At 45.3% G+C, this 17,510-nt stretch overlaps 1 protein-coding gene across 1 annotated transcript in view; it reads left to right on the top strand.

Moving 5' to 3' along the window:
• The first annotated feature begins 39 nt into the window (after positions 1 to 39).
• The window catches only part of ERGIC3 (ERGIC and golgi 3), a 30,927-nt gene continuing 13,456 nt past the window's right edge, over positions 40 to 17,510 (top strand). Inside the window, exons 1-6 of the mRNA XM_014961181.1 lie at positions 40 to 151; positions 654 to 741; positions 2,758 to 2,877; positions 3,537 to 3,630; positions 5,478 to 5,643; positions 7,048 to 7,105. Coding sequence (XP_014816667.1) covers positions 729 to 741; positions 2,758 to 2,877; positions 3,537 to 3,630; positions 5,478 to 5,643; positions 7,048 to 7,105 — 451 coding nt within the window. The 5' untranslated portion in view covers positions 40 to 151; positions 654 to 728. The remainder of the gene's footprint in view (positions 152 to 653; positions 742 to 2,757; positions 2,878 to 3,536; positions 3,631 to 5,477; positions 5,644 to 7,047; positions 7,106 to 17,510) is intronic.

Here is a 17,510-nt window from a genome sequence, read left to right as displayed (position 1 = left end):
GGGGGTGGGAGTGGGAGGCGGCGGCGGGGCTGAGGCGAGGCGGGCGGCGGGGCTGACGGCGACTCTCGTCTCCCCGGCAGTGACAGCGGTCAGCGGGCTCATCGTGGCGCTGCTTTTCTTCTCGGAGCTGCAGTACTACCTCACCAAGGAGGTGAGTATGGCGGCGGCGGTGCGGAGGCGCGGCAGGCCACCCCCGCCGCCTCCTCCGGGCTGCCCGGGCAGCTGCCGCTTCCCCCGCCGCAGACCTGCTGGGGGCTTCGTCTTCCCCCGCCCGGTCGCCTCAGCGCGGGGAGCCGGCAGCCCTCCGAGAGCCGCTGGTGTGAGGGGGCTTGTGGCCTTCTGAGCGCGGTGGCCCGGAGGCGGCCCAGAGTCTCTGCCGGGTGTCTGCCAGCGGGCAACGCACAGCGAAGAGAGCGGGTGCCGAGGGACCCCCCCTCCACCCCCAGGTATAAGACTCCCGAATCCCGGCCTTTTTTCACAAGTCTCCCCGAGGGCGGGTGCTGAGCTGCCGCGGGTGGTGTGGGAGGCAGCAGCTGGGGTGTCTGGCAAACCCCCCGTCCTCCAAATGGTGGGTTGAGCCAGAGCAGTCGAGGGAAATAGGCCTTTGGATTTACTTCCAAGTGGAACTGGACTCTTTTTTGCTTTGTTCATAGGTTCATCCGGAGTTATACGTTGACAAATCAAGGGGAGATAAACTGAAGATCAATCTGGATGTTGTTTTTCCACATATGCCTTGTGCTTGTGAGTCGGAGTTCTGACTATTGGGGATAATTTTCACACTTACTGAGAGTCCGAGAGCCTCAATGGTGTGCCTGGTGCTTCTGAGACCTGTGCTGCTTGGGCCACAGACGGGGAGGAATTGGTGATGCCGTGGGATTACACGGTGGTTCCAGCCAGGCCTGGTGGGTGCTTAAACCAGCACTTCCAGCCAGGCAGTATTATTTTGCTAGATTATAAATGAGGATTGACACTTACATGTGGTGGTGTACTTTGTCAGAGGGTGTGTCAATACTGAAAAAGCTGGCACAGAGTTCACTCAGGACTCTAGATTTGACTGTATTGTTGAAAAGCTTTAGAGTCTCCTTTGGAAGTTAATTGATGAGGTATAGCTTTCCTGTGATTTTTGTACTTAAATTCTGACTGTAATGCCATATGGTGCCGGGTCCTGCCCTTGGGTCACACCAACCCCCTGCAGCGCTACAGGCTGGGGCAGAGTGGCTGGAGCTGCCTGGCAGAGAAGGACCTGGGGGTGTTGGTCGGCTGAACACGAGCCACCAGTGTGACCAGCATCCTGGCCCGTGTCAGGAGCAGCGTGGTGAGTAGGACTCGGGAGGTGACCGTCCCCCTGTACTGGGCACTGGGGAGGCCCCCCCTTGAGGGCTGTGTCCAGTTTTGGGCCCCACACCACAAGAAAGACATTGAGGTGCTGGAGCGGGTCCAGAGAAGGGCAACGGAGCTGGTGAGGGGTCTGGAGCACAAGTCTTGTGAGGAGAGGCTGAGGGAGCTGGGGGGGTTCAGCCTGGAGAAGAGGAGGCTGAGGGGAGACCTTCTCCCGCTCTCCAACTCCCTGAAAGGAGGATGTAGCCAGGGGGGTCGGTCTCTGCTCCCAAATCACAGGTGAATAGGACAAGAGGAAACAGCCTCAAGTTGCGCCAGGGGATGTTCAGATTGGATATTAGGAACAAATTTACCTGGAAAGGGTTATGAAGCCTTGGAACGGGCTGCCCAGGGCAGTGGTTGAGGCACCATCCCTGAAGGGATTTAAAGGACGGGTTGACATAGTGCTTAGAGACATGGTTTAGTGATGGTTTTTTATCAGAGTTAGGTTGATGATTGAATCAGATGATCTTAAAGATCCCTTCCAACCCAGACAATTATATGATTCTGTGATTCTGCACAATTTTAAAAATCAGAACAAACATTAATAGTCTGATTACCTTTTAACTAAATTCAAAATAAAGTCACAGGATGAAATGATCGAAAATTGTGCAAATCATACTCGGTATTACTGCTGTGCTCGTCACCCAACTGTGCACTAATCTTCCCCGCCTCTTGTTCTGTTGTAGTCATTCCTTTGGGTAATGCACTGGGCTCTGAGGGTAGTGAGTCTGACTTCCTTCAGGCCACCCAAGATCTAATTGGTCTTTGCCTTCCTCACGTTTAAAAGGGCTTGTGGAGGCCAGAAAGACTGGAAGCCTCTGCTGTTTTGTGCAGAGAAGCTGTCAGTCTTATAAGAGAGCACATAGGCAGCAAGTGCATCATGGTGCTTCAACATCAGACAGAGACAACAAACCTTCTCAGTCATCTTTGTGAAAAGGGATCACAAGGAAACGTGCTGATGCTGAAGGGGAAGGGTGAGGGGGTAGACACAGGAGGCAGCTTTCTGCCTATTTTAAGCTCAACTCCTTTGAGTTGAGCATGGGCTTTGAGGGTTTTGGGGTTTTGCCTAAAGTGTACTTACCTTTCAGGATACTACTTTCTCTGGTAGCTGGAAACAGTGCTCCTTGTACACCAAACCCAACCCCTATTTGGAGAGGTCATTTAGGCTGCTGCAATGTGTGGTTTATTCCCTGTACATCACTTGGGCCCAACCGTGCACATTCTTCTAGTTTGGCACGTTGTTGTCACCCTGGCTGAAAGATTCTGTGTTTTCGTGGGTTGAATGCTTCCAGCCTGCCACAGTGTGTGGCACACAGCCTTCCAGCCTGCCACACAAATGTGTGTTGACAGACCACTTTCCTTGCTTGCTGGTTTCAGATTTGAGCATTGATGCCATGGATGTAGCAGGAGAGCAGCAGCTGGATGTAGAGCACAATCTGTTTAAGCAGCGTTTGGATAAAGCTGGCAATCGTGTGACTCCCGAGGCCGAGAGGCACGGTAAGATGCTCTTCTGCCTTTCTTGGATGGGTGCTTTCATAGCCTTTCCATCACTGCATGCCCATCTTGAGATTCACAGGAGCAAGTGACAGCTGAAGAGCATTTAAATGCCATCAACTCTTGAGTTTCTAGCACCCAAATCATGAATCTGGCAGATCAGACAAACTTCTGTTATGCTTTCTATTTTTGTGAGGCAAATCTTTGTCTAGTCCCTCTGAAATTATGACAGGGACTCACAGGTGTATTTCAGGAATAAAGCTGCTGAGTTAATGGTCTTTTACGACTAGAAATCAAGCGGCTGGTCTGGCAACACTTGGCTTTGTTTGTATCTTTAAATCACAGTGGCCTGACAAATGTGACAGCCTGGTTAGAGAAAAGAGCCTCTCTCCAGGGAAGGCTCCAGTGGCTCAACCCTTGAGCCTAAACTTGCACCTTAGTACACGTGCTTTGTGAGTGTTAATGTGCACCTGATAAATATATTCTGCTTCTTGGTCTTACTTCACACCTCCCCAGGCTCTATGCATAACATTTCGGGTGGGATTTGGGTGCAGGATGTGCAGCTTCTGACAAAATCATTGTGTTCGTGTGTAGAACAAACCAAGAGTACAAGATAGCATTTCTAGACACGCCTCATCACTTTGAATCCTCTTTTGTCTTAGAGCTGGGAAAGGAAGAAGAAAAAGTGTTTGATCCAAATTCTTTGGATGCCGATCGCTGCGAGAGCTGTTACGGGGCAGAGTCAGAGGACATTCGGTAACCTTTACACCTTTTTGTATCTTAGCACTCCAATTATACAGTTACGTTGCATGCACTTTTTTTTTTTTCTTCCAAATGCCTGTGAAGGTCTGTGCAATGAAATCCTCCTGGGCATGTGTTCAGAGAATGCTGAGAACTGGTATGGTTTTGGTACACCTGTGGGTGTTCAGAATGTGAAGAGTGAGGGTGTATACATGTCTGTTTAAGGGCAGTGCAAATTGCTCTACCTTTGCAGTAGCATAAAGGTTGTATCTCAGCAAATGGAATGTTTTCTGGGGTTATTTGGTGTCCAAAGGGGAGCTGTGTAAATTATTTCACCATTATGCAAGCTGTCTTGGAAGAAAACCTGGTTATGGCTTTGCTTTCTCACTTCTCCAGGCTTTGCATCCTTACAGAAGGAAAGACCAGACTTTTAGCACTTGCACAAACAACAGTTCTAATTTGGTGTTTCTCATTTCTTCCTACCTGCAAATTCCTCTAAGAATAGATCCATAGGTTCTGGACTGTTCTTTGCTATTACCCTCTCTGATATTGATTGTCCCATCTATCAAGTTGGGTCCTTCCTGCACTAGAGCATGCCCTGAAGAGCCATGTCTACACGTTTCTTAGTCCCTCCAGGGATGGTGACCCCACCACCTCCCTGGGCAGGCTGTTCCAGTGCCTGACCACCCTCTCAGGAAAGTAATCCTTCCTAATATCTAATCTAAACCTCCCCTGCCGCAACTTCAGACCATTTCCTCTGCTCCTGTCATTATTCCCTTGGGAGAAGAGGCCAAGCCCCACCTCTCTACAGCCTCCTTTCAGGGAGTTGTAGAGGGCAATGAGGTCTCCCCTCAGCCCCCTCTTCTCCAAACTGAGCATGCCCAGTTCCCTCAGCCTCTCCTCATAGGACTTGTTCTCCAGACCCCTCACCAGCTTGGTGGCTCTCCTCTGGACACGCTCCAGCACTTCAATGTCCTTCCTGTAGTGAGGGGCCCAAAGCTGAACACAGCACTCGAGGTGAGGCCTCACCAGTGCCCAGTAGAGAGGCACCATCACTGCCCTCCTCCTGCTGGCCATGCTATTCCTGATACAGGCCAGGATGCCATTGGCCTTCTTGGCCACCTGGGCACACTGCTGGCTCATGGTAAGCCAGCTGTCCACCAACACTCCTAGGTCTTTTTCTGCTGGGCAGCTTTCGGGCCACTCTGCCCCAAGCCTGTAGCGTTGCCTGGGGCTGTTGTGACTGAAATGCAGGACCTGGCACTTGGCCTTATTAAACCTCATCCCATTGGCCTTGGCCCATTGATCCAGTCTGTCCAGATGTTTCCATCTTGAGGGAAGTTTTTCTTTGGTCCAACTAAACATGGAACCAAGAAAGAAAAACATTTTTTCCAGTGACCAAGATCTTCCAGAGGTAGAAAAGTAATGAAGAAGGTTTGCCATTAACCCTCCTTCCCATTTAGACAGTCTTGGCCTAAAAGAGAGAAAAGCAGGAATAGAAAGAGGCAGATGCTTTGTTCACCCAGGGAAGTTCCAAACTCCTCAGAACTGTGGGACACTGATGTCATTTTTCTAGCAAACTGTTTTTGCCAAGGGGTGTCTTGGCTGCTTAAATGGACAGGCAAAGACCTACTCGGGCTCGAGCACTGCATTCAAACAGCTTGTATTCTTATGCCAAAACCTGAAAAAGTACATGGAGAAGCTCGAGCTCCTTCAGAAGCATTAGGCCAGCTTTCAGGGTCCAGTCCCTGATGTTTGCTCTCTTGCTTTATTGAAGAAAAATCCACCAAGGATTCGAGTCCTGAGCTGGGGCATCTCTTCCTAGCGATGAAGATGGTAAGATGGTGCTTGTGCTTTTGCAGGTGTTGTAATACTTGCGACGATGTCAGAGAAGCATACAGGCGGCGAGGCTGGGCCTTCAAGAATCCAGATACCATAGAGCAGTGCAAAAGGGAAGGGTTTAGCCAGAAAATGCAAGAACAGAAGAATGAGGGCTGCCAAGTGTATGGTTTCCTAGAGGTCAACAAGGTGAGAGATGGATTTTGCTATGAACCTGCTGCATCATGGTTAGCTTTTCCTACCCGCTGATAGGGAGTCTTTGTGCCGAGGTTTCTGGAGAAGGAGAGGCAGCTGCTTTGACATGAGCTTGTCCCACCTGCCCTTCTAGTCTTAAAGCAGAGACCACCAGAGGATGCTGGAGATAGCAGTAACCAACAACTTGCCAGCAGAGGTGCTGGAGAGAATGACATGTTATCTTACTTAGAAAAACAGTGGAAGCAAGACTATTGGAGTTGGTAGTCAAAGCTGAAAATTAGAGAGGTGGTTTTTGCAACTGGTGTATGAAAATGTAGCATGAGATATACCAGAAAACTATGTAATTACCCTGTTGTTTGGCAAGTTACCAAACCCAGAATACTTGGACATGCAGGTTATCTACCCAAGTACTTTCTAGATGTCAGACCCAGGCTAATTTTTTTTTTTCTTTAACTCAAACTGTATTTTTTTTTACACCTTTGTGTACTCTTCCTGGAGACCACATTCTATATTTCTGGAAAGTAAATCTTTTACTCACAAAGCCAGTCATTGTGTTTTGAGGGTTTGAGCATCATCACAGCTACGGAATCATTACAGGACCCTCGATCACAAAGTGTGATGAGTGAGAAAAATTCAAAGGGGAATGCTGGAGGTAGCAAGGGTCCAGTGGTGGGTGTCACTGGGGAAATTTCTGGAGGCCATTGTTACACACTTGCAATTTAGCACATCTCTTTTCTAGTCACATCTTCAGTTAACATAAGCAGTAGGTTTGCACTGACATCAAAGTTGTAATTAGCTAATTGTAATTAGTGTGTATGATTGCTAGTAAGTGTCAGTGCCACCTAATGTCCAGATGCCTTTCAGATTCCAGGATGAAATTTTAACAACCTTTTGTCTTTTGGGGGTTTTGGAGGGCTTGGGGTTGTCGTTTTTTTTGTAGGTATAGTCCTTTATTTTTGCATGCAGCTTATTTTCATGGGTGCATACATAAGATCACTGTTGTTTATTGTATTAAGGTTTTTTTACCCTTCTCACTCTCCCTCTCAGTTACTTTATCCACTCATTTTCTGTGATACCCTTTTGTATTTCTGCAGCAGCAGTCAATTCCCTCCCAATAGCTTAATTCCTTCTTCACAATTTTATGTCTGCTAAAATAATCTGCATAGAACAGTTATTATCAACATCAGTATGTAATTATGGCTTCCCACATGACTGCCTGTGAGGAAGAGAGGAAATGCATTTTTCTGTTAGGACAGTGTCTGCTGATACTGTCACCTATGAAAATGAGTTGCTGGGTATATATCTTGTTTAAAGAAAAATGTAAAGATCCAACACCAATACAACTGCTTTATTTATATAGATTCAGACCTTGAAATGAAAAAATACTGTCTCCTGCAGGTAGCTGGAAATTTCCACTTTGCACCAGGAAAAAGTTTCCAACAGTCTCATGTCCATGGTAAAGTATTTTCTTTTCCTTCTTATCGGGACCTTTAGCTTCCAAGTGTATCTGATAATTTTCTTCGAAAATCTTTGCATTGCTATCCATGATAACAGCAGCACTACAATGGGGAGGACATGGAGAAGTTTTGTTACAGAGGTTTAGAACCATCATGAACAAATAGAAAAGTGGTTTCTGGAGGGGCTGACGCATGGGGGTGGAAGAACTTTGAGAGACGGCCCAGAAACATTCTCCCCCATTTTGCTTTTGAAACCTCCTTTTGCCATTTTTCAGGTCCGGGCTCAGAAATGGGCCAAACATTTGGATTTGACCCTCAAGGTGAAAGTGTGCGCAAGAAGAACTGTCAATTTGATGGAGCTTCTCTGGGAACTGCTTGCAATGCCAGCCAGACTTTGGGGCTGCAGGCTTTCCTGGCCGTTGTAGTGTGAAAACCACCTTTTGCCATTTTTCAGGTCCGGGCCCAGAAATGGGCCAAACGGCCGGAGGTGACACTCAAGCAAAACCTTGCACAAAACCTTGCTGCTCTGCTGTAAAACAGCCTCAAGTAAGGTGTTCAGTTCAGGACCTGAATATCATTATCTCTGGAAGGGATATTTTGGAGAATACCTCAGGAGACTTTTAAAGCAATTCAGAACTTTAGAGTAAAATTGAAGTTGTTAAAGGCTTACGTAAGTGTGTATAGATATATGTATACACACAGAGCAGCCGGAATGATAGTGGTAGTTCATAGAATGGTTTGGGTGGTAAGGGACCTTTAAAGGCCATCTGGTCCAACCCCCCTGGCATAAGCAGGGACACCTCCAACTAGAGCAGGTTGCTCAGAGCCCTGTCCAATCTGGTCTGGAATGTTTCCAGGGATGGGAGAGCCACCACCTCTCTGGGCAACCTGGGCCAGTGTTTCACCACTCTCATGGTAAAAAAGTTCTTTCTATCTAGTCTGAATCTACCCTCTTTGAGTTTAAAACCATTACCTCTTCTTCAGTCACTACAGACCCTAGTCAAATATCTGTCCCTATCTGTCTCACAGGCCCCCTTGAAATACTGAAGGACTGTTCCAAGGTCTCCCCGGAGCCTTCTCTTCTCCAGGCTGAACCCCCCCAACTCTCTCAGCCTGTCCTCCCAGCAGAGGGGCTTCAGCCCTTGCAGCATCTCTGTGGCCTCCTCTGGCCCCACTCCAACAGGTCCATGTCCTTCTGCTGTTGGTGGCCCCAGAGCTGGAGGCAGCACTGCAGCGGGGTCTCCCCAGAGTGGGGCAGAATCCCCTCTTTGCCCTGCTGGCCACGCTGCTGGGGATGCAGTCCAAGATAGAGTTTGCCTTCTGATCTATGAGCACGTGTTGCCGGCTCACGTTGAGCTTTTCATTCACCAACACCCACAAGTCCTTCTCCTCAGGACTCTCTCAAGCCATTCTCTGCCCAGCCTGGATGTGTGCTTGGAATTGCCTCACCAAGATGCAGGACCTTGCACTTGGCCTTGTTGAACCTCATGGGGTTTACATGGGCCCGCTTCTTCTCCAGGTCCCTCTGGATGGCATCCCATCCCTCAGGCATGTCGACTGCACCACTGAGCTTGGTGTCATCCACAAACTTGCTGAAGGTGCGCTTGATCCCACTGTCGATGTCATTGATGAAGATATTAAACTGTCCCCCTGAGGGACACCACTCGTCATTGATCTCCATCTGGTCATTGAGCCATTGACCACTACCTTCTGGATTTGGCCATCCAGCCGATTCCTCATCCGCCAAACAGTTCACCCATCAAATCCATATCTCTCCAATTTAGAGAGAAGGATGTTGTGGGGGACCACATCAAAGGCCTTACAGAAGTCCAGATAAATGGCATCAGTGGCTCTTACCTTGTCCACTGATGTAGTCACTCCGTCAGTGTGGCCAGGCAAGATTTGCCTGAAGATTTGGTGAAGCTGTGCTGACTGTCTTGAATCCCCTCCCTGTCCTCCATGTGCCTTACCATAGCTTCTAGCAGCATCTGTTACGTGATCTGTCCAGGCGCAGACGTGAGGCGACTGCATCAGTCAGTTCCCTTGGAGCTCTGGGATGTATCTTCTCAGGTTGCACAGACTTAGGTATGTTCAGGTTCCTCAGGTGGTCTCCAACCTGATCTTCTCTTACAGTGGGAAGGACTTTGCTCCTTCAGACCCTCCCTTGTATTTTTAACAGGAACTTGGTTAAAAATATTTGTGGTTTAATTGAATGTTTACAGTTCCCTTGATCAAGTTTTTGAAGCGTGAAATATGTAGTAAAGGTTTCACAAAGCGCGAATTTCAGCCTGAATTTTCCCTTCCAATTTAACCTATACCACTGAGGTAAAGCTCGGAGGAGAATGTGAATGTGCTTTGTGAGAGCAGCTGGTGTATTTGGAGAAAAACAAGCTTTTGAGCGCAGTTACTACAGACAAAGAAGTGCTCTTGTGAAAAAACAAAAGTCTTTTTCCCCCCCACATATTAACTGTTGTTAATAATCAAATGTTTCACTTCTTGCTGCAGAACTTGCTTTGTGTGCTTAAACTAGCATAACAACAGCAGCTTTCCTTATACACAAGCTGTAAACACCAGTTATCTAAGCTATCTAGAAGTATCTCTGCGTTGCCTCTATTCTCTGTGACCGGCGTGATGCGGGCTGTCCTGAGAGCGAGTACTTTGTCTACACAGAGGAGAGGGTGAGGCCTGGATAGTTCTCTGGATAGCACATGCCCCAGGAGTCTTTCACAACTGAATTTACAATTCAGTAGGAAAGCACAGGTGAAAACCAGAAAGGACCATGTCATTACTGCAAACGTTTTGGAGGCAGAGTTAGGAATGTTGGTGTTTTGTGCGCAGTGAAAAGGAGTAGGATGACGAGCAGACAAACTTTCCATTTGCTGGCAATTCTGTCACATTAAATAATGAGGAAAAAAGACCCTTAACACTTTCCTCTAGATGCAGCTGTTCTCACGTCTTGGGATCTCCTGAGTCTGTTACAATCTGTTGAGATTCCTCAGTCGCTCTCTTTCAGGTACTTTTTCCCATCTCACCATGCACCCATGTAAACGTTTTGCGTTTACAACACCCTACTGCAAGGTGTTCAGCAGGTCTGCTCTGCTCTAAGAAAAAACACGGGATCACGGAATTGTCAGAGTTGGAAGGGACCTCTAGAGATCATCTAGTCCAACTCTCCTGCTAAAGCAGGAGCACATAGAGCACATCACTCAGGACTGCGTCCAGGCGGGTCTTGAAGATCTCCAGAGAAGGGGACTCCACGACCTCCCTGGGCAGCCCGTTCCAGTGCTCCATCACCCTCACCATAAAGAAGATTTTCCTCATATTTGAATGGAACTTCCCATGTTCCAGCTTGAGCCCGCTGCCCCTTGTCCTATCGCTGGAAACCACTGAAAAGAGTCCGGCTCCCCCCCTCACTTGCTTGATCCCACTCACTGTATCTGATGGCCTTTGTTCCTCTGCTGGAAAAGAGGCAGCAGTCGCTGCCTGCTCTCTCCCTGTCTCTCAGGATGTCATAGACCTTTCCTGTGCCATCCTACAGGCCACGTCTTTCCCAGGCTGAAGAGTCCCAACTTACACAGATGGTCCTTTGTGGAAGCTGTTCTACCTCTGACCTTTCTTGATGGGTTTCTCTGAACCTCTTTCAGTTCATCTCTGTCTGGAGGTACCAGACTTCACCTAGGATTAAGGTCTAGGCTGAGCATGATGTAGGCAGTGGCATAATGATTTTCTTCTTTTTGTTCTCTCTTGCTTTTCTAGGTATTCATAATGTGATTTCTCGTTTCCCAACCTTTTCCTGGGAAATGTTTTCATGGCACAAACTAACAACCAGGGAGTGTTTTCCCTGACCCCCAGGAAAACGGGCAGTTCATAGCCTGGTCTTTTTCTAGTACATGAAGCTGAGCCTGTTTTCTGCCTCAGTACAACCTTTCTTCATAATCCTTTTTTGGTTTTGTTTGGGGTTTTTTTGTTTGCAGAAAGAAGGAATATTTTTCCCCTTTAGCTGCAGATAAAGAACTTGACTAATATTAGTCAGAGGACAGAGCTCTGTGAGATATTTCCAGAGCTCCCTGGAAGTATCTCATTTCCACACAAAAACTTACAAATGTTACGTTAATGCTCAGTCCTATTAATACACTTAACAGAATCTCATGCAGGATGAACTTGAATGTCTAAGAGAAGCCTGAATATTCCAAACTGTTATCTTCAGAAACGACATTAACAATCTAATCAAAATAATGATTTTAGTGGACCTATTTGATACAAAACTGGGATGACTGACAGTATTTTTGCTACTGCCTTCTGTTCCCTATCAGTTTGAATCAGTACAGAGTAGGGGGGTGAACAGCAACGTCAGTTCTATGGAAAGTTCGTTCCTTGGCACTGCTCACCTTGCCTGGTGTCAGAGTAGCGATACCACATTCTTATAGCTAATGGTTAGACCAGAGTCCATACTTTTATTTTTTGATGCTATTCAAATCTGAGGGTACCACACTGTTTTTTTGTTGCTTGTGCTGTTACTCTGTCCTTTTCCTGAGGGTTACTGTTTTTTAATCAACCTCCAGCTAGGGAATTTGCACAGGCATCTTCCTGACAGTGCGAAGGGTCCTCTTCAGAAGCACTTAGTAAATCTGACCATAAATGTAAGCCTGATTGGAGATTCTGAGCTTCTGTCATGTGCTTGGTGTTAACATCTTCAAAATTGTATCTTCTGTCCTGGGTAGAAGCAAGTTGGAATTGCTTTTTTCATGAAGTAGATTAGGAAGTAAGAGGAGACTCAGGGCTAACACACTTGCAAACCAGAATCAGCACTGAATAAGGTGCAGTTTTATTTCTGTTTAGTTATTTTAGCTTTAATTGTCTGTAGCTCATGCTTGATTTCCTTTTTTTTTTTTTGAGTAGCTACCCTAGGGTACATGTGACCCAGAAGAAGTAATTTTTCAGGGATTGTTTGTTCAGCTGAATGTGAGCCAAATATCAGTAAAAGGCAAGGAGAGGCCTTGCCCATAGGAATTAATCCCATTTCTCACATCTGTGAACCTCGATTCTTTGTCTTTGGTTTGGCAGAAATCCTTCCATTGAGACACAGAAGATCAGAGGTCTGTGTTTAGACTAGGAAAAAGGGTTGATTTTGTAACATTAGCTAAATACAGCAGCCTAAATTTGGTTGCATTCCTAATCAGGAGAGTACTAATGAGTAGTAACCACCAAAGAAATTGGTCTCCAATTCTTTTCATTTTAAAATACCACATGAATGGGTAAGCCTTATGAAAGCCACCCTTCTTAAGCGTTTATGGGATATCAGGTTTTATTAGTAATAATCACATTTGGCAATTTTGAGTTATTCATTGATAATATTGTATGTATGTGTTGTTTAATGCAGGTGTGAATGTTGAGTAACAGGGATCAAAGTTTTGAAGTAGGCAGCCTAGGAATCTCATGCTCTTAAGAGATGCAAGTGATATATTTCATCATAGGGTAACATCTGCTGAAACAGATTCAAACCATATTTCACTAGTTTGGCATTCTAAATGTCCTGAGGGTTTTCTATAAAAAATCAAGTCCCTAACATCTCAAACGTTCTCAGAAAAATTTATTACCCAAATCTTATGTGACCCCAAACTTATTTCTTACATATCCTTTTACCATGTAATCTTTATGACCCAAAGATGTCCAGTGTTCTCCTGATAATCTCTTTTTCTTTTTTTTTTTTCCCCCTGAAGTTCACCTTCCTATCTTTATACAATATTCATGTGTCTGAAGGAACTAGAAACACTGGAAATGCTGAAAAACATTTCTGGGGGAGAGGGGAGGAGCTTGTCTATTTGTAAGAAAAAAGTTATTTTGTCTGTTTTGTTTCTGCCTGCATGAATGTTAAGTCCAGGTGAGATGATTTCACTTACCTTGTTGTTTGCGTGGATGTTTTCCTATGCTCGTACATAACTTCTGGTCTCATGTTCTTTCTGGTATTGATCCCATATTTATGTATTGTTTTGCACAGTCATTAAACCAACTTTGCATTCCTTTTGTTTTCTCATAATCCCCCGGCCCTGGAGGAAGTGTAATTTGGAAATTGAGAGAGGGTGTATTTCTGTCTTTAGACAGCTGAAATGAGAGATCCAGCTCTGCTGGGTTGATGCAATTTTTATCCATCCATATTCACATTTCCAGTGTACCTAACTGGAAGATTCAAGAATTGATAAAGTTTGACCCCTGTTGTATCCATAAAAGACAGACTGATACTGTGCTTTCCCTCTTGGCTGGTTCATGAGTAAGGAGATGCTGTGTTCTTCTCAGCTGACCATTGGAGGCTGAGCACTTCATTCCTAGAGGTATTTCTGCAGCATAGACTTTGTCCATATTTTATCTTAGTTTTCTTCATTGCAGATATTTTAGTTTGTGTTGCTATTCATTCTTCATCTCAGGTCATCAAAATTGTTCTCTCTAGGAGAATTCAAATGGCTGATCTTACGCCTTTGTGCCACCTATAAAGGTTTATTACCTTTGGTAATTAGACTGATTGTGGTTCTTGGAAAGGTGCTATGTCTGTCTGTCCTTTGCATGCTGTGTTCCCAGAGAATTTGAGCTGAAGATTTGTGAATTTGCATTCACAGTTATTGAAAGCATTGAAAACTGGTCACTTTAAGCCTGTATGGTGATGCTCTGTCTTCAGTGTTGGAGAAGACCCCCGCTCCTGAATGTCACACCAGCTGTAAATGGTCTTGTCTTGTTCCTCAGCTCGTCTGTGGTCCAGTTTCTCTGAGAAACCCCAGGTCATTAGGAGGAGGACTGAAGGAGGTCGTGAGGAGGACTGAAGCACTTCCAAGCAGACTTTCTGGCACTAAAACTGGTAGTACCAGCTCTTCTGCAGCAAGGGAAAACCAGAGTCAAACATTATTGATATTTACAGTCTTCTGTTCCAAGCAGCACAGCTTCAAGCCCTGCTTATTCATGTGGTGCTAGCTGAATTGTCTTGCTTCACTGGTGTTTGCTCCACAGGCTTTGAATCCTAAACTGAGATTTTGGGTTCAGTGTATGCAGGGTGCTGCAGGTTGTGGTGAGGTTCTCTCTTTCACTTGTGCCCCTGTAAGGACAGCCTCCAGAACCAGCTGTACCTCTTTGTGATTCTGGATATTGTATTTTCCTTGCAGCAGTTCACACCTCTCTTTCCTTCCTGCCTCAGAGAAAAGACAAATGACTGAATGATCTAGCTTTTTAACCTCCTGAGGATTGTGCTTCAGGAGCTGCTGCTATTTCTGTCCGTGCAGCAGCCACCTCCTGCTTCAGCTGCAGTGGTTGTTTCCAGCAAGTTTCCAACATGCGGGAAACAAACCTTAGTGACAGGTTGTCAGGAGAGAGATGGCAGTCATCATCACTTTCTTCTTCCTTGCCATATTTCTTCTAGTCAAGGGGAATCTGAGGCTTCTCATTTATCCTTTAGTTTATCTTTAGACCGTTCTGTTGCTGAGGTGTCATCATTGCTGTTTTTCAGGAAAGTCGTTGCCCATCGTGCTTTATTGACAGCCAGAGAGCTTTTCAGGATTCCTTACAATATATCATTAGATTCCTTCGTTTCTCTAGAAAAAAAGCTGACGCTGATGACAACATCTAGGATATTCTCTGTCCTAAAGACACAGTCTCAATGACAGTGATGGTTTCTGTGGATGAAGTAGTTCTGTGTGTGGTCTGAATTTGGGGGTTTTTTTACACCCTACATGGTCAACTGGAAGAACGAAGTTGTCTTTGAAGGTGCTATTTTTGTGATTACCATTTGTTTTCTTCTGCATTTTTTGTGATTCTTGTGGAAGGGGTAAACACAAGTAAGCAGCAATTTGACATGTTGATGGTTTTGGAAAAGGAATTGCTTACTCAGAGTCACTGAGCTTTGCCTAGAAATGTGCAAAGTTTTGCTAACTCTCCAAGAGCACAAATTCACTGGTCAGTTGTACATCTTCGTTAATGTTCTGCCTTTTCTACTAGATACTTGTTTGACAGCCAGAATCTATTTGAAGGCATCCTTGGACACTATGGATGACCCCTAATACCCTCAATTTTACATACTTTTTAATGTTTTGAATGCTGAATAGCAAAAGGACATACAGTCTTTGACTGAAGACTGGTTGTCATTGTTTAGGTCCCTTGGCATCTTCTACTTGACAAACAAAAGCAAGTGACACTAATTCTTTTTTCTTCTACTGGAGTCCTACTAGTTGTGGGACTGTTAGTATTGCACAGGCCTTGTACAGGTACCAGTTCCTCACCTGAGCTCTTCTCTTGCCCATCAACCTTCTTGAAAAAAACCAATGTGGAACTCAATCTGCATCAGTCAAGGACACTCTTCCGGTGTGGAGAAGATCCAAATCCTCTGGTTGATCACCTGTACACTGCTCCTTCCATAGCGTGTGTTTGTGTGAGCTCATTCTAACTTCTGTCCCAAAGTAGTATCTGCTGTGGAATTAGCCGCTTTCATCCTTGAACTGAATACTGAAGGCTGAGATTCTTACTCCATCCCGAGCATTGCTAAGGACTTTCCTTTTTACGCTGGTAAACTCCTTCCAAAGTTTAGTTGTCTTGGTGCTGAAAGCTGCAAAGTCTTACCCGTTTTCAAGTTATATGAGGTCTGTTTTGGAGACCACAAAAGTCACATTTCCAATTGTCACTGGGCTATAATCTGTCAGAGCTCAAGTTGTACTGGTTGTGGGAATGCGTGACATTTGTCAGCTTCTCCATACCTTCCATACCTTCTCCATATCAAAAAGGCATGCTGTTGTAGAAGCACCACCAGGGATGTCTCATTTGGCAAAGTGGATCGAAAGTGCTGTGTGAAGGCTTCAAAGACCCTCCTCTGGGAGGTGTGAGTCTGTGACAGTTATGGGTTAGTGATGCACATTGTTGAATATATGTGAACAGTCTTTCGAAACAAACAAAAAAGGAGGTTACTTGGTCTCCTTTGAGAGATGCCATCCAAACATATGTTTCCCCTCCCCACCGTCCTTCCAGGTATTCGCCTTTGTTGGGATCTTGCAACAGAAGGAACAAAAATGACCTCATGGTTTGCTACCTTTTCTGTGCATCAGATGCGATGAAGGAAGCACAGGACTGATCAATATCACAAAGTTGTTACCCAGCTTTGAACGTAAATATGTTGTGAATGTAAGCCTTGAGTGCATTTCTGGGTAGCTTTGGTTGCTCCTAAAATGACCTTTCTGTTACCTTAAGAGTGAAGAAGAATCTAAATATAACCAGCATTGGTACCTGCCATGCTGCTTTAGAGCTCACGTAACATACATGGACATCCCACTGTACTTTTCCTTTTAGCAATTAATTCCTGCATTTTTGTTTCCTGTTACTCTTGAAATGATGGCTTGTCCATATATATCAGTTCTTTGGCTACCTACGGAGTCATTTTACATGGTGTAGAGAGCACACCAGCAAAGCTGTTATTCTTCCCCTTTTTGGTATGAGTTTTAAATGCTGCTCTGTCTGAATCTCTGTATCTTTTCATTTTAAGGATCTGAATATTTCTCTTTTCTCTCCTACTCTGCTCATTTTTGCAGTGCACGCTGTTGAGAGTAAGTCTTGCTGTAACTTTTTGTTGTTGTTGTTGTTGGGTTTTTTTCCCCAAAACCATTTACTACAGAACTAATGTACTTTCTATTATTTGCTGTGCCCATAAATGTCCTTTGGGAGGAGCTGTTATCTGTGCTGAGATTTGAGATTTCCTGAAAGCTAAAAGGAGAGCCATCCCAGGTCATTCTTCTGTAGTAAACGAGGTCACCAGATGAAAGAGTCTGAGAATCAACAATTTAATATATCAGTGTTGGAGATAATGTGTTGGTGGATTATTAGTTGCTCTATGCAGCTAATGTAGTTGAGGGGGACACGGTGACACATTGGAGAGACTTCTGCCTTTTGAAGTCAAACAGGATAATTTAATTAATAATAATTTAATTTAATCTCATTTGTACAACAGGTCAGATAATTTCTCGTGAGCCTTCATGCCCCAAGTCTGCTAATCTCAGAATACTCAGTAGGAGGTCTTCTAAGGGTTTGCAAACCATTGGGTTTTTTAAAGGGTAATCGTAGAATCAAAGAGTCAGAAGGGACCTTCGAGTTAGAAGGGACTTTAAAGATCATCTAGTTCCAATCCCCCTGCCATGGGAAGGGACACCTCCCACTACATGGTAATCATGGTGGTTACAGGTTGAGATGTGTTTTGACTCAGTAACATCTGGCAGAAGGCTCTGGCTCTCAGCTTTGCTCACTGCCTCTTCTCACCACAACGTTTTGTGTGGTGTTCCCTGCCTCAGTCCCCTCTTCACGATGCATCTTCCTGCCACTGTGCTCCTGTAAGATATTTTCCTCCACAAAGTTCATCCACAGTTTAATATTTGGGGTCCTATCTCG

The sequence above is a fragment of the Calidris pugnax genome, unplaced genomic scaffold (assembly GCF_001431845.1).
Source record: "Calidris pugnax isolate Ruff unplaced genomic scaffold, ASM143184v1 scaffold518, whole genome shotgun sequence".
Taxonomy (NCBI): Eukaryota; Metazoa; Chordata; class Aves; order Charadriiformes; family Scolopacidae; genus Calidris; species Calidris pugnax.
The sequence above is the reverse complement of the archived record's forward strand: the minus strand, read 5'-3'. Positions and strand labels throughout refer to the sequence as shown.